This window comes from Corylus avellana, chromosome 11, assembly GCF_965113065.1.
Source record: "Corylus avellana chromosome 11, dhCorAvel1.hap1.2, whole genome shotgun sequence".
NCBI lineage: Eukaryota > Viridiplantae > Streptophyta > Magnoliopsida > Fagales > Betulaceae > Corylus > Corylus avellana.
The window spans coordinates 3,738,544-3,755,267 of NC_142500.1; the positions used below are offsets into that span (position 1 = coordinate 3,738,544).

General features: G+C 36.7%; 3 protein-coding genes across 4 annotated transcripts; all 3 read left to right on the top strand.

Moving 5' to 3' along the window:
- Positions 1 to 333: 333 nt before the first annotated feature.
- On the top strand, positions 334 to 4,917 carry LOC132166739 (uncharacterized). 2 transcript variants are annotated; one of them, XM_059577615.2, is made up of 6 exons: positions 334 to 418; positions 2,065 to 2,118; positions 2,198 to 2,270; positions 3,357 to 3,397; positions 4,498 to 4,557; positions 4,647 to 4,917. In XM_059577615.2, the coding sequence occupies exons 1-6, from the start codon at positions 353 to 355 to the stop codon at positions 4,707 to 4,709; spliced, it is 357 nt and encodes a 118-aa protein (XP_059433598.2). In that variant the 5' UTR covers positions 334 to 352; the 3' UTR covers positions 4,710 to 4,917. The 2 variants fall into 2 exon arrangements, with proteins under 2 accessions (XP_059433598.2, XP_059433599.2); XM_059577616.2 differs by having other exon boundaries at positions 2,065 to 2,115.
- Positions 4,918 to 5,963: 1,046 nt separating this feature from the next.
- On the top strand, positions 5,964 to 9,903 carry LOC132165737 (serine/arginine repetitive matrix protein, putative (DUF936)). The gene is made up of 4 exons (XM_059576413.2): positions 5,964 to 7,277; positions 8,172 to 8,390; positions 8,629 to 8,720; positions 8,960 to 9,903. The coding sequence occupies exons 1-4, from the start codon at positions 6,156 to 6,158 to the stop codon at positions 9,645 to 9,647; spliced, it is 2,121 nt and encodes a 706-aa protein (XP_059432396.2). The 5' UTR covers positions 5,964 to 6,155; the 3' UTR covers positions 9,648 to 9,903.
- Positions 9,904 to 13,872: 3,969 nt separating this feature from the next.
- On the top strand, positions 13,873 to 15,264 carry LOC132165171 (HXXXD-type acyl-transferase family protein). The gene has a single exon (XM_059575664.2). The coding sequence runs from the start codon at positions 13,888 to 13,890 to the stop codon at positions 15,262 to 15,264; it is 1,377 nt and encodes a 458-aa protein (XP_059431647.2). The 5' UTR covers positions 13,873 to 13,887.
- Positions 15,265 to 16,724: the final 1,460 nt, after the last annotated feature.

Genomic DNA, 16,724 nt, shown 5'->3' on the forward strand with positions numbered 1-16,724 from the left:
AAAAAAAATCGATATATATATATATATATATTTTTTCTAATAAAAAGATTTTTTTTCTTTTCTTTTAGGTTTTTTCCAAAAATTTTAGTATTTTTTTTTCTAAGGGTAGTTTCGTCAATGAGGGGAACATTGACAATGTTTTGGTAGTTTGGGAGTACATTGTCGCAATTTAAAGTTTGGGGAGGACATTGTTAATTTGGTGGTAATTTGAGAGGGTTACGTGGACTTTTCCCTAAAAATCTTAAAAAAAAAAAAAAAAAAAAAAGGGTACTAAAAGAAAGGAAAATTGAAAATTAGGAAAGAAGAAAAGTATAGAAGTAGGGTGTTGGAGAGAGCGGCAGCAACAGCAAGCATGGATGAAGGTGAATTCCAACGCCTTCTTCACCTATTCCCCATCGTCCGATCTCGCGATTACCATGTAACTCTGCCTCTATTTACCAAGTTTTTTTTTTTAATTTTAATTTTTTTTTAGAATAACATCGTTGAGGTTCGTGGGTATGCAAGAAAGGTGTTTATGATTTGACCCAGAAGGTTCCCTCGTCGTTTTGATGCAATTATCTGTACTGGTTCTCTCTTTATATCTTGTTTGAGTGGCTGAAAGTTTCCCTTTTGGGATTAGTTTCGCATTTGTTGTGGTTGTTCTTAGTTGCTGCAATGGTGAAAGTCTATAGCATTGGTTTCTTTACATGATATGTAGATTTTAGCATAGAGATTGATCCAGTATGGTATAATTTCAATTAATTGGGGTTTGAATGTACAACGATTACATAAATGATTATAAAATTGGTAAGGAGCAACCATATCACTTTTAAAATTCATCAAAAATATGAAAAATTCTGCTAAGTTTGCTGGGATTTTGTTGAACGATTATGATTAGACCCCCCCACCCCCACCCCCAGCGCCCCCAACCCCACCCCCCCCTCCCCCCGGCTTTATTCAGTACAGACGGAATGGATCGTATTAAGGTAGAGTTGACAAGGTCATATGGTGTTGACTTCAGAATCCAATCATATTGGTCAGAACTTAGACAGAGTTTTTTTTTTTGGGGGGGGGGGGATAAATTGGCCACAATCAATAAAAAGTAATTAAGTATACCAGAAAGAGGATTTTGCTCACATTTAACTTAACTCTCTCTTTGAATAATTCAATTTATGTTAAGTAGAGGAAATTAGTGCAGCTCTTAGGGTAAGATACCCCCTCGGAGCATAGATCATTCCTTTGGGAGCTGCAGCAGTACCCAACAAATGTAGGAGTTTGATCCTTCTTAACTAGCATTAAATACACTTACTATGTGATGAGTGGGGGTATTAAGTTTTAAGAGAGAAATAATGCACTCTTTTTTCCCCTCATGTTTTGCTTGTAAAGGAAGATCTTTTTTTTTTTTTTTTTAATTTTTTTTTAATTTTTAGAAGTATGCAGAAAGGGAGATCTAAAAGTGAAAGTCACAAAAGCGAGCCAATTTAAATGGATGTGCCAGGATAATTGATATTAAATTATTAATACTTAATGCTGCATTGTACTTTAGATCTTGAGATGTTATACAATGTAGCAATCGTGTCATAGATCTTTCTGTTGATTTGGAACAGATCAAGTCCATTAGCCATTGTGTTGGCAGACAATCATTATAGATCTTTCATGTGCTGGACTTTTTTATGCTCGCTATGTGCTACATCTGTGTTTGTCAGCTTATTTTGATCTGTGTTTTGAATTTTTTATTCATGAATAAAAAAAATTGCATCGAGGCTATTGCGTGGATCTTGTTCGAGGTTGGTATTGTGATGAAATTTGGTATTTCTTAAGGGAAGCTTCTTGAATTTCTTCAAAGCCAAACGTTCTTGTATGGTCCAAAATTGTATAGAACTAAAATATTTTTTTCTAATATTCCTAACTTGAAACCCTGCTCTCCAACGACTTCTTCTGAAACAATTTAGTGGAACTGCCTAAATGGTTATGCAGTTTCTATTGTCTTAAACTGTGCACAACACGACTTCAAAATTTTGATGAAAATTTCCCTCTTTGGTTTCTTATATATGCATTTAGTTTGGTTTTTGAATATAATTTCAGGTGGAATCAGAGGCATCAAGAGAGTCAACCTCTAAGTCAACGCAGATAGAGGTGGTATGATTGGCACTGCTTAACGCAATATTATTCATTTGTGTATATTCAGCACTAGTTGACAGTTTTGACTTCACAACAGATAAAAGATTGGCAAGATGAATGGGACGAGGGGGATAAAAGGGAAGTTGAGATTCATGGAAATAGCAAAGATGGTATCCAATAGATAACTTTTTTCGAATTATAATTTTCTTTGTTAGTTATGGTGCATTTCTTTTGTGTACAGTGGATTTGGGAGGGCGGAAAGGAACGGTAGGGAATGGTGGGTTCATTTGGGAGCTGATTCTAGTCGAAAGCAGATTCCATTTCATTCCCTCCTAAGCGTTCCACCTGGCAGTGGGCAGAATATTTCATTCATTTCAATAAATGACATGAAATTTCATTTCTCTTTCTTAAAAGACACAAATAAAAGAAAAGGGTGTAATTGTCAAATCAACACTTCTCTTCTTTTCCTTCCTTCACCTATGGTCCTATGGACTCCCACTGTGAAGATCTAGGAGTATGAGCAGTTTGAGCTGAAAGGCTCCCAAACTGTTTGGAGGGCAGGGGGCATATGTGCCAAACAAACTTGACCCCTATCTACCGTTGTAGAAGCTGTTCCTAGGAAGGATTATTGTTCTCAGGTTATCTAAATCAATTAATCCCCCAAACCAGGGAAGCTTAAGAGGAACACATTGGAAGGAAAACACCCCCATCCTTATTCATCAAAATAAAAAAATAAAAAACCCATCCTTTCTGTTCTTTTCCATTCAATCTCAATTCATTCTTTCCACTCCATTCTTCTCCTTTGCAAACTTCCAAAAAACCCGAGTATTTTGTTGATGGATTTATGCAACATGATAATCTGATGGATCTCTTGACTGCCTTGCCCTTAATTGAACAATTTTATCTTAAAAATTGCCGACTTTCTGGTTAAATTTATTTTACTAGTTTGTAGATGTCCACCCTTATGATTCCATCTCTATGCCGTTGTGCCTATGAGTTTGGTGTCTAAAATGTGTACTTGCTTGGAGACCTTTGAAAAGTTTTATCTGGGGGATGTGTTGGCAGAATTTTGCTGTTTTCTTGTTTAATCTTTACTCAAATTAATGGATTGATTTATTAAAGCACATTGCAAGGTGCTGGGCTTTGTAGACATTAAGTTTCTAAGATTTATAGGCAACTAATATGCATTTCCACTTGTATCATGGCTTTTAGTACCGAAGTTAAATTGTCGTGTTTCTGTGTTTTGTGTCTGGCAGATGCATTTTGGGTGAAGCTAAAGTTGGCTGCTGAGAGGAAGGTATGCTGAACTCCAATTATGTTATGAAAATTACTAGTGTTCCTAATCTTGCCACATCTGGTATTTCAAATACCAACAATGATCTAATGCATGTAACTTGTGGACCATGATTCCTTGAATATTTCATATCTTGGAGAGGTAAAAACTAAATGCAATGGGAAATGGACTGTTTCCCATGTTTAACTCCTTGGTTAAAGAAAAATATGTTCTTAAGATGATTGAGCTGATGATGGCGATGATGTGAGGGATGGATAGCAAGATGAAGACAGACACCCATAAATAAATGCATCATTCATGAGCTGTTGAGGTATTAGTTTTACTTACCCCAACAAAAAAGAAGAAGAAGAGGTATTACCAACTCTAGTCTGGTCTAGATTGTTGAGCCATGTGCACTGAATACTACTAATGACTGCACTAAGGTGGAGAAGTGTATTGGTTGAAGTACAAGATGTTGCATGAAAGGGGTGAAAAAGGGGGCTCATGGGTTATACAAACATGTTCTACAATTACTTAAATGAAATTATAATTGGTTTTGAAATGTTATATGCTTGAGTCATGCTATGTAGATTGTAATTTGTGATCTTGAAGATCCATAAAAGTTGTGTAGCCTAACATATGGTAATCTGTCTCCTCCCTGGCTTTAATTCATTATCTGGTGCTGTTATTGAAATTATTTTCTGGCGGAAAAAAATTGCTTTTAAGTGGCAAAATAATACTCATTGTTGGTCCAGTATTTGTTGAGGAAGGAGAGGAGCAGATCGACGACTTCCATTTTCTCTACTCACTTGGTTCATTAAAGTACTAACCTAGTATATTTTTGGCAGCTTTTATTTTTAATTCTGTCAGTTTCTTTTCTATGTGTATATGGTATCAATTTCAGCCGTTGATTAGAAACTTCTGATGCTGTTAAGTTATGCCTTACTTAGAATTAGAGTCATGTTTTGTTTTTTAGGAAATGTAAAGATTATAAAAAATAAAGCTACATTGTCATGTGATTTCACAACAAATATGGTTATAAAGGTTTTTGGAAGATTTGAAATTCTTTAGTGAGTTTGCTATAAATAAAACTCTCTAACTATTGGTGCTCATTTATGTTATAGGTGGGGGCAGCAGAAGCAGAGAGATTTTGCAAGGCTTTTCAACGAATTCATAAAAAACTTGTACGTATCTTACATTTATGCAATTCTGCAATCAAGCTTTTGTTTCCGGCTCTTAATGAAATGAAAATTTATTTTCCTATTATTTCCAGGTATATGAAGAACTGAGTTTAGATGCTGCTCGGAGCTTCATAAATTCCTCAAAAAAGCTCTGAAGAATAGTTTCATGCATGCTTTCTTCGTTTTCTTGTCTCTTAAGGAGTACATGAGCGACTTGGTTTGGAAGAGACATTGTGTAACATTGAATTATGAAATTAATTTTATCATAGTAAGGCAGTTGCCCTAATTCCATCAAAGCTTAAATGATTTTTTATTTTTTTACTTATTATGGATTTAAATACGAGAGCCATTGGATTTGTTTATTGCATGATGTGTATTCCTCATGGTTTTCTTGTATTTTTGTAGCGTAAGAACTTTTATATATTTATTTATTTATGTAATATAGAAAGTAAATGAAATAAAAGTCTTTTTTTATTGTTTATTTTTAAAGTTAATTCAAAGAATAATGTTAGAAATTATATTTTTATTTAACAGTTATCCCACAATGTTGATGTGACAATATCAACTAACTCTTGATTTTTTTTTTTTTTTACAATGATTGATCGAAGAGTTGGTTGAGATTTTCATGATAACATTATAGCATAGTTCACTTGTGAGATAAGTATATGTTTTTTAGCATTACTCTTTGGCAAAGATGATGAGGTGACGAGAGATTAAAAATTATTTTATTCATATAATGTTCAAAATTATAATTTCTTATATTTTTTTAAATAGAGAATATATATGAGTTCACTTATTATAATAATAATAATAATAATATATGAGTTTAGGGACAGAATCAAACTTTTTTATCGAGGGTCAAAGTGTTATTGAGGGGTCAACTTCTAATTTTGATAGAGATTAAACTAATTTGTAAATTGGTATATATATATATATAACTTTTGAGTGATCTTCGTATATTCATGAAAGTCATTTAAAAGAGTAAGAGAAAAGGGTAAGGAAAAAAAATTATTGAATGGAATAAAGTGCAGAAGAACAGATTTTTTTTTTTTTGGGGGTAAAGTTTAATTAAGCACTTATGGGTAAAGTTTAGCATTACTCAACGTGCACACTTTCTAAACAAAAATCCGGCCATGTGGTATTATGCAACTGGACGTTTAAAATTATGCCAGTGACTTGCAGCACTAACATTCTTTTTCCTTCTCATAAAGTAGGAAAAATGATCATCTTCATTTCCTTTGATTATTGTCTTTAGAATGGTAAAATTGTTCAAATTTTTTTGAGGTTAAAATTTTTAGACAATACTACCCTTCTAAATGCACAAAAAATGGGGAAGATTTGAAATGGAAAGAAAAGGAACTCTCCATAACGTAACGGTAACGTAGCTGGCCCCCGAACCTGAATTCAAACTTAACGAAGACTCTAGCGAGGTTTTGAAATTTGAAATTTGTAACGGACAAATTCACTGGACCTCCTTTTCCAGTACTACAACTCTTCCACTCCATCTCCTCCACTTTCAGTCTGCCTCTCTCCCTCTCTCTCTCTCTCTCTCTCTCTCTCTCTCTCCCACTCACACACACACGCACGCAAATACACACACAATGGCGTCTCTGACTCCAGGAATCCTCTTGAAGCTCCTCCAATCAATGAACTCCACCGCACGTGTCACAGGGGACCACCGCTCGGCTCTCCTCCAAGTCATCGGCATAGTCCCCGCCCTTGCCGGCTCTGACCTCTGGCCCAACCACGGTTTCTATGTCCAGCTCTCCGATTCCCTCAACTCCACCTACGTCTCGCTCTCCGACCGCGACAACGACCTCATCCTCGCCAACCGCTTACAGCTCGGTCAGTTCGTCTACGTGGACCGCTTCGACTTCGACTCACCCGTCCCACGGGTGTGCGGAATCCGCCCAATCGCTGGCCGCCACCCGTTCGTCGGAAGTCCTGAACCACTCATTGCCCGCATTTCAGCCTCAAAACGCGAGTTCGTGATTCAGCCTGTGGCGGATTCGGATCAATCGGCCGACCCGATTGCTGTTTACCTGTCGAGCAAGAAATTAGGCGAACATAAGGAATGTTCAAAGGTTGAGCCTAAAGGCGAAAAGGGAAGATCGAGGCAGGCTCTGGCACCTCGGGACAATTTACCTATTGGAAATGTGGGGAATTCTGATGAATTAAAGGTTTCAGATAGGCCTCAAAGGTTCTCATCTCCAGCGGGGGCTAAAAGATCTATATCGGTCGGAAAGAAGAACATGGCTGCTGTGGGTAGAGACCCCTCACCAGCTGCAAAAGGCAAGCGGTCAGCATCCCCGGTGCCATCAAAATGTGTGGTTCCGAGCTTGGTGGCAGCTCGAGAAGACAACCTAAAGGCGTCGAAGGAGCCAGCGATTATCGTGCCCTCTAGGTACCGGCAGCCTTCTCCAAACGGTCGGAGGCAGGCCTCGCCTAGTGTGAGGAGGGCTTCGCTTTCTCCGGGGAGGAGGTTATCCGGGGGTGTCAAGCTTTCACCTATAGTGGCAGGTGGTGCTGCGGATTCGACTGGTAAGAAGAAGATGGCAACTATAGTTGCTGGAATTTCGAAGATTTCCGAAGCAATTGCTGGTTCTGCAAAGACAAATCGGAAGAGTTGGGATGAGCCACCAGCGGGGACAGCCCCTGTGGAGCAGAAAGAGAAGAGTGTTTCCAAGAACAAACCGGATCTGCAAGCAATTTTGCGGACTCAGGTAATTTCCTTTGTGGGTTCTCTTATTGCTAGACAAAGCTTAGATTTTTTTTCCACTGCGTACACAATTTCTATTTACAGAGAAGTACCATATGGTGATTTAATTGGATTTGAGAAATGATGCGCTTGTTTTTGTTCTTTGATACTGAAATGGACTTTAATGATATCATTTCATTTTTTTTAGGTTTCAATCTTGCTTTTATTCTCTAGCTAATATTTTGCTCGAAGTTTGCTTTACTGCTATCTTAAAATACTCAAAAAAACACAAAAGTGCAACCTCTGACCAGCTTTTATTTTGGTAACTCCACTCCAAGTTAAGAAAGAAACCAATCAGCGTGACATATTTTGATGGTAGATATTGCTGAATTTCAGTTTGGACTAATTAGAGATGTGCATACCCTTTTTGTATCACCATACACTGGCCCCTTAATGATTCAATATTGTGGAAAGAAGTAGCTGTGAATAGGCACGTTCAGTTCCAAAGTTTGATTTACCTAATTGGTGGACTGATGCATAGAGAAAAGTAAAAGAGAATGAAAGCGGATCAATAACTTCTTGTTGATAAAACAAACTTTACTGATTCATATGACATAAGAGAATGAAAGATGGAGGTCGGATAATTTAACAAAACCAGTGCCTTGCTCTAGAACACATATCCCTGTGGCCTGAACCTGCTGAATTTCCATCATAGCCTCCCAATAACATGAATATGCTGTTCAATAGCGTCCTTTAGTTGGGAAGTTATCTAATTTGACATGCATAGTATTCTCAATGTATTGTGAGGATGTTATCAATAATTGATCCTCCACTTTCCTTAAAATTCTGTTGTTGCACTGAAGAGTTTGCATTGCTATACTCTCCTAAGCTTTTTTCGTGACATTCTTATGCTTTCCAGGCTGCAATTTCTAGACGTTTAAGCGATGTGAATGGTCGAAGACCCAAGACTGATGATTCTTCATCTGATGAGAAAACAAAACTTAGTTCTCCCGATAGTTGTCTGATTGAGGAGAAATCAAACATTGAAGCTCTAGGCATCACTGTTCATGAAAAGAAATGGACTGATGGCAGTGTTCCATTGGATGCATTGTCAGCAGATCTTGCAAGTCTTGGGAAGGTATGGATCAAGATTTGGAACTTGGGATTGACTGATTGCATCAGCTAGCACTGCATAGAACTAAGTTATTAGCAACTTTATAGCTATTACATGATGATGACATCTCAGTAGAATTAGTCACAATTTAGAGAGCTTAGCAAAGATGCTTTTATATCTAGTCAACAGACTAAAAAATGCTCAAACATTGATTAAAGATTGAAGACGGAAATTTGAATTTTCACACATCAACTTAATGCAGGAGGCCATGCAAAGGAAAGTGCTTGCTTCTGCAGCTGCAGCTGAAGCATTGAGGGAGGCCCTTGCTACCGAGTCTATTGTAAGGAGTTTAAGGTAATAGTTCCTCCCTTCCCTTCCCTCTTTTCTCCTCAAGCGCACGCACATTTGCATCAAACACATGCGCACAACATTTAGTTTATAAATTAGGGTAGCACCATTTAACAAATAATAGTATGTGAGGTACAGCTAGAAAACATACTCTTAAGGAACTTTTTACACATTAATACTGACTTTGCATATTCTCTAATAATTGTTGAAGTGAGCTTAACTTTCCTACTTTCTATCCTCTTCAGCATGTTCTCAGAACTCTCTTCTGCATCCAAGGCTGGAAACCCTTTACCCACAATCGACCGATTCTTTACTATCTATAACGACGTTGTGAGATCAACTGCAATTGCTGAATCAGTTTCGAGTAGCCACAATTCTGACACACCTAATGATAACATCCCCCCAGAGCCTTCAAATCTTTGGGTTGAAGCTGCCTTGGCCACAGACCTTCAGATTGTCTCCCTACTTACCAGCCAAGATCGTGAGCCTCCATCAACTCTGCAGAAAAGTTTGTCAAAACGGCAATCTCATAATGCACCTGGCAAGAACCATCTAAAGGCTTCCTCGTGTCCACCATCCAATCCTAGTCTTGGGATGTGGACCAGGGGCCATGGAATGAAAGAGACAGTGGAGCTTGCAATGAAGTTGATGTCTGAAATGCAAGCGTGGTTTCTAAGATTCGTCGAGGAGTCCCTTGATGCAGGTTTTAGGGTGTTTGGGGATGGGGGTAAATCAATATCTCTTGATGGTAGCTCCATTGCAGTAGTTTTATCCCATTTGAAACGAGTCAATAATTGGTTGGACCTTGTGGTTTCCAAAGGGGATGAGCTACTGACAGAAAAGGTTGAGCGGTTGAAGCGAAAGATCTACGGTTTTGTCATTCAGCATGTCGGGACTACGTTTGATTACTCCTCGCCCCTTGCTTCATCTTGATTTTCTCTTTTTGGATCAAATTTGTTTTTGTAACTCTTATGTTTAAAGTTTATCTGAACAGATGTGCTTCTCAAACTGAATTGTTTTGTGTCATTTTTCACGGCAAAATGATAATTGATTCATTGTAAAATGAGTCCAGCAGGTTTTTCATCAGTAGATTCTTAGTGTGGTTTGGATTCTTGAATTCTTTTAATTTGACAAAAGGATAAACTTTAGCTTTGAGAGAATAGTTAGAACTAAAATGGCACTATCCAGGTGAATTGTAAATTATTATTAGCATTGTGGTTATTCCTCACGAACAAATCTGTTTGACAACCCGCTCGATATTTGTTTGTGTAAACTCAACTCGAATTTAGTTAATTTAATAAATGAGCTTAACGTGAATACAAAATTATATATACTTGTTTATTAGATGAGCTATACTCGTGTACACTTGTCTTGATTCATATAAACTCGTACCATTTTTTTTTATAACATTATTTTAATTTTGTCATTAGAACATCTTAAGTATAGATGAATTATATTCCTAATATAATAGAATTAACTTGAATTATTGTTATCGTGAGTCTTGATATAGATGTATGTGTGTTTGTGTATGTATAAATATGTGTGTGCACACATAATGAATTTATATAGAGAAATGATAAAAATCATTATTCATTATATTTTTCCACCAATTTTCCTATAGTGAATGGGTGAGTCTACCATTAAATTTGGGAACAGGATTCTCTCCAATTCAAATAAACTTAAGAGTATCCAATTAATTATATTTGAATGATATTTATGTCTTTTTACTTTTTGATATGACAAAAATACAATTTCAATATAACTAACTAGATATTCTGAAGACATCTTAATTCTTGAATTTGTGTGAAACCCACGTCAGTGCACAAATCCAATGATATATTATATCATTGGATTTGCAAAAAGAAATGATTGAAAGATGTTTGAGAGAATGGTCTGTAACATGTCTCATTTACATACATACTATAAAACATATATGTAAACTCAAGATTGAATTATTTAAGATTCAATTTCATTTATTTAATTAGTTCAAATAATAAAATCTTAACAATAATTAATATGGATTTATGGCAAAAAAAAAAAAAAATCTTTGAAATTTACTTTATGGAATGAATAAGTTAACTAAGAAGCTCTTAAATAAGTTCAAATTCGCTCAAAAAAAATAAATAAGCCTAGCTTAAACAAATTATCTAGCCTGGTGATAAATTCAAACTCGGCTCATTTTCAAAATAAAATTAAATAAACAGAACTTAAAAATTCAACACTCGACTTAACTCGGCCCACTTACAACCTGTAACGCCCCCCAAAATTGGCATTGACCAGACTGACATGGTTAGTGGCAATTACCCCAGTTTAATCAACTGGTGGCTAAATGGGGAATCGCTCCTCTAAGCATCCTAGAGTTAATACATATGAAGGTGAAATAAATCTGAGAAATGTATAGATCATTAGAGGGACAAGTATAATCTTCAATTTAAAGATATGGAGCAACTAACAATAATAATAAAGCAAATCTGGTAACATCGTGAAGATCTTAATTAAGGCGAATTAGTTTGTAATGACAACCATGTCACTCTTGGGTTCTAGAAGCATGTTTCCTATAAGAGTAATAACTGCATAAATCTAATGACTTAATAAATAAACTTCACGATAGAATATGACATGAGTCCATTATTATTAAGCGAAAATAAACATGCAGTTCTAGTAAACATTTAAAAAGAGGTGTTATCTCCGTTAATACAACATATAAGTATTTTTTGGTTAATAAAAGAGCGGTGTACTTCCGGCGGCAATCGCCTAAGGGTCCGCTTGGGAGTGCTTTTTTTTAAAAATAATCTATGTTTTTAAACCAAATCGTAATTTTGGAGTGTTTGTGATTGCGATTTTAAAAACACAAATTCTAAAATCATGGAAAAATCCGCAATTTCTATAAGCTAACTATGGGGTGCTTATTTGAAAAAGTATGAATTTAAACCAAAATCACGATTTCGCTTAAAATAACATTTGGCGCAATATTTACCTATTTTGCCATGAAACCGCAATTATATATTAATGTTATCCAAACACTCAATTGATAAAAAAAATACTTCTTAACATGTTTTACCAAATGTCTATACGATTTTAAAAAGGGGAAATTTCACTTTACCTCCTGAAGTTTGAAGTGTTTTCTAATTTGAACCTCAATGTCTAAAAATTTGCAATGTACCCCCCTAATGTTTAAAATATTTGTAATTAACACCCTCCATTACTAATTGTCGTCTAAGTACACGAAAATTGCCGGTATAAGATCAAGTGAGAGGCATCTAGTCCTTTTTTTTTTTTTTTTTTTTTCACTCGAACACCCACATGACACCCAAAAGGGGTTGAAGAAAAAAAAATCAAAACATGTGTTGGGTTTTAATGAGGGGCAATTACGTCATTTCACTAGCTAGGTTGGGTGCAAAATTGGAAGACACAACATAAAAATCCCACGTGAGATGCACATGATGTAATTTTCGTCTACTTAGACAACAATTAGTAACGTAGGGTGTTAATTGCAAATTTTTGAAACATTAGGGGGTACATTGCAAATTTTTAAACATTATGATTCAAATTGAAAAACACCTCAAACTTCAAGCATGTAAAGTGAATTTTTTCCTTTTAAAAAGTAGCAATTTTAAAAATGCGATTTTTAAAATCGCATTTATTGAAATCAATGGGCCCTAAATATTTTAATGCAAAAAACTAATGTTTTATATGTCGTAACTATCATATATGGTCTACCCGAGATATTACCCATTCTCAGCAAGGTTGTCGCTGTTACGAGGAACCTGAAATACAGTGCCAGTGCCCCGACCATTGTACACTACCGTCCATAACACTAGCAGAACGACCTCGGGTGGCCTACCCTACTAGTAATGTACGTCCTGTAGTGATCAACCATTAGGCATGGCTGTGCCAGTCATGAAATAACCATTGGATCCAAGGCTCATATGACGCACACATATTTGACTATAGAATCAAATCTATATAGTAAGTTAATGATCATTATACCGCACGTACCGGTGTACCATGTCATACAATGTATCTTATCAACCAATTATTAAAGCAATTACCAAATTGTACAAAAATGTAAACATGTTCATATCATTCATGTGCTCAATCAAATGATATATTGTTTGTCCTAATTCGTTGCAGGTGTTGCACAAGAGAAGAAAGCAGAGAGTATAGATGGAGAGTTAGAAAAGAAGGAGAATACCATAGGTAGGGGAAAGCAAAAGTGGGAGAAAGAAGAAAAAGAAGGATAAATTTTCAAAGGAGGCAAAAGAATCCCAGGACCAGCCTGATGGCGTTGACACTGGAGATGCAACTGAAGAAGCTGCTGGGAGTCATGAAAAGGCAGAAGATATATCTTCCATCGATGTTAAAGAGCGGCTAAAGAAAGTGACATCTATGAAGAAGAAAAAATCAAGCAAAGAGATGGGTGCTGCCGCTAGAGCCGCAGCTAGCGAGGCTGCTGCAAGAAGTGCAAAGCTCGTTGCGGCAAAGAAAAAAGAGAAGAATTATACTTCAATCAGCAGCCAGTGCGGTAAGCTGGCTGAGATCTTTGGTTTTTGTAATTTCTTCTTCTTTCTCATATATGAATATGTACCATTTTTCATTTGGACTATTTGGTGAAAATGCAAAATATACATCAGAAGAACTGGTTTTGTGAAGTTAGAGTTTCATAAAGAAACTTCTAGTTTTACTTGATATATCTTTTAAATTTATAATCATTTGTCATATTTTTATAGTTAAGTGTTTACATTATTCATGAACTTCATCACATACGCGTTTATATTAATTATTTGAAGTTTGGAACTGGCCTTCTCTGCCATGGTTCATTGAATGAATGAAAAAGGGCGTTGATTAGGGCTTTAAACTGTTTTTCTCTATCCATTTATTTATCCAGTAAAAGAATACGGCAACCCTCTTGCATGCACTCGTTGTGTTTTTCTTTTGGCAGGTGAACTTGTTTAACAGCGAAAAATAACATAAATTCAGATCATGAATGATATCACCACCAACTGTTTCACACCAATATAACTTTATAATCCCAATCTCTCTCTCTCTCTCTCTCTCTCTCTACATATATATATATATATATTAGCCCAAGCATCTTTGTATGTCAAAGTTTTCTAGCTCTTTCCTCTACAAATGTCACCGCTTGGCATGACTTCTCTCAGCGCTCTCTCTCATGGCTCTTCCGTGGGTTCAAGAGCTCCATTTCGCTCACTTGAAAATCTCTCTGACCATCGATGGCATTGTTCCTGTCATGCCCTCAAGCTCCATTCCTGCTAGCCCTGGCGACAGCCTTTACCTCTCTAACCTCGACGACATGATCGGAGCACGCGTCTTCACCCCTACAATATATTTTTATCAGTCAGGTAACATAAATTCCAGCCAAAAACCTGTCATGAAAATACTAGGTGATGCTCTTGCACAAGTGCTAGTCCCTTACTATCCTTTATCAGGCCGGCTTAGAGAGACCGAAAATGGTAAGCTCGAAGTGTTTTTCGGACCTAAACAAGGGGCGCTCATGGTGGAGGCACACTCTGAAATGGCGTTGGCAGATTTAGGAGACCTCACAGTGCCGAACCCTGGTTGGGAACCGTTGATCTTCAAGTTCCCTGATGAGGAGCCGTACAAAGTTCTTGACATGCCATTGGTCATAGCTCAGGTAACTGTTTTTAGATGTGGTGGGTTTAGCCTAGGCTTGAGGCTCTGCCATTGTATTTGTGATGGAATTGGTGCCATGCAATTTGTTGGGGCATGGGCTGCCACAGCAAAGGCAGGGACCTTGATAACAAACCCTCAGCCATGTTGGGAGAGGGAACTCTTTCTGCCTCGCAACCCTCCGGTGGCGAAATTCCGACATGTCGAGTTCATGAGAATTGAAGAGGGGTCGAGCCTAACAATGAGTCTTTGGCAAACCAAGCCTGTTCAGAAGTGTTACCGGGTTAGCCGGGAGTTCCAATCTCATCTGAAAAATCTGGCTCAGCCGGATGATGATGCTTTTTCATGCACTACCTTTGATGCTATGGCTGCTCATATATGGAGGTCATGGGTGAGAGCACTCGATGTAAAACCACCAAACTATGAGCTTCGGCTTACATTTTCCGTCAATGCTCGCCAGAAGCTGCAAAACCCACCATTAAAAGACGGGTTTTACGGCAACGTGCTGTGCGTGGCATGCGCAACAAGCACCGTCTCAAAGCTTGTAAATGGACGGCTTTCTGACACAACCCGTTTAGTTCGCGAAGCAAGACTTAATGTTTCAGAGGAGTATTTGAAGTCTACGGTGGATTTCATTGAGGTGGACAGGCCAAAACAACTTGAATTTGGAGGAAAATTGACAATTACTCAATGGACTAGATTTTCCATATACGAGGGTGCAGATTTTGGGTGGGCAAGGCCAATATATGCTGGTCCTATAGATCTGACTCCCACACCTCAAGTATGTGTGTTCCTCCCAGAAGGAAATGTTGATCTTAATGGGACAATGGTGATGTGCATTTGCCTACCAGAGGCCGTTACTGATAAGTTTACAGAGTATTTTGTGTCTCATATATAGGCTCCAGCAATGAAAATTAACCGTAAATACTAGAAAGCTACATCATTAATTAAGACTATGCATTCGAAATAAAGTATCAAAGATCACTGCATATTTTGTAGCTCATGATGATAAATACTCATTCAATCTTTCTATTATGTCCTACATGAAAGAACAATTTATTCCTTTGCTCGAATGTATTAATGCAAAATTTTGTGTATTACTGATACTATTGCATGCATGTTGTTTCTCTTTAATTGACTGAGTAATTTAGTTTGAAAGCAAACAAATGGCACATATTGCCATTTTTAAACCTCATACAACCTATCTCCATAATTTGCATCAAACCCTTGGTTAAAATCTTACCCTTTTTTTTTTTTGGAATTGATTAACCTCATAGAAAGTTTTGCCAATTTTGATCATAGATTGCATTATAAAGTTGATGAGATATGATGAAGCAGATTTTTTGCACGGTCAAGCTTGTCAACAAAGCTCTTGCAAAATGAAAAAAAAAAAAAAAAAAAAAAAAGTCATTGGAAACCCGCCGGCCCTCGGAGGATTGGAGAGACTCTGATGCTTGAATCTATAAATAGCTCTTTGAGAGAAAACTGAATGGAAAGAAAGTTGAGGGAAAATGAGGAAAATACCTGATTTGGGGGATATGTGTCTTATAATGTGAGAGGCTCATTGGAGATGGTCCTTGGATGCATGTCACGTGGTAGCTTGGTAGTAGCCTATCAATTGTCAAATTACCTATAATGGGTGCTTAAATGGGGCCTTTATATAAAATAGGCCTTAAGCTTTGTGCATGTGCTAATTTATTGTATTACCATTTGCCCCCATTCTCATTTCAGACTTTTTGCATAGCTAGATCGGATGTGGAGCTTCTTTAAAAAAAATGGAAAAAGTCTCCGAAACCGCCAACTCTTAGGGGATTAGGGAGCTTCCAATGCTTAAGTAAGTAAATAGCTTTACGAGATTGAAAAAAAAAAGTAAATAGCTTTACGAAAGAAATCTGAATGGAAAGAAAGTTTCACATGTCACATTTTTTGCACGACCAGAGTGGTTTAGAGCTCCTACAAAACAAGAAAAAAGTCGCAAAAAACTGTTGGCCCACGGGGGACCAAGAAGCCTCTAATGCTTAAGGGAGTAAATAACTTTGCAAGAAAAAACTAAATCGAGAGAAAATGAGGAAAATACCTGATTTTGAGGATATGTACCTTTTATAATGTAAGAGGCTTCTAGATACTTGCCACATAGTGGGCTGTAGCTGCCCATCAGATTATTTGCCATATAATCAGGTATTCATCTCTTTTTTTTAAAAAAAAAAAAAAATTAATATCAAAACATTTTCACTTTTTTATATCACATAATTTACTTTTTACTACTATTTAAATAAAAAAATTATTACAAAATTTTATTTTTATTTTTATTTTATTTTTTTCACTTTTCTATATCAATCATTATTTTTAAAAAATTAA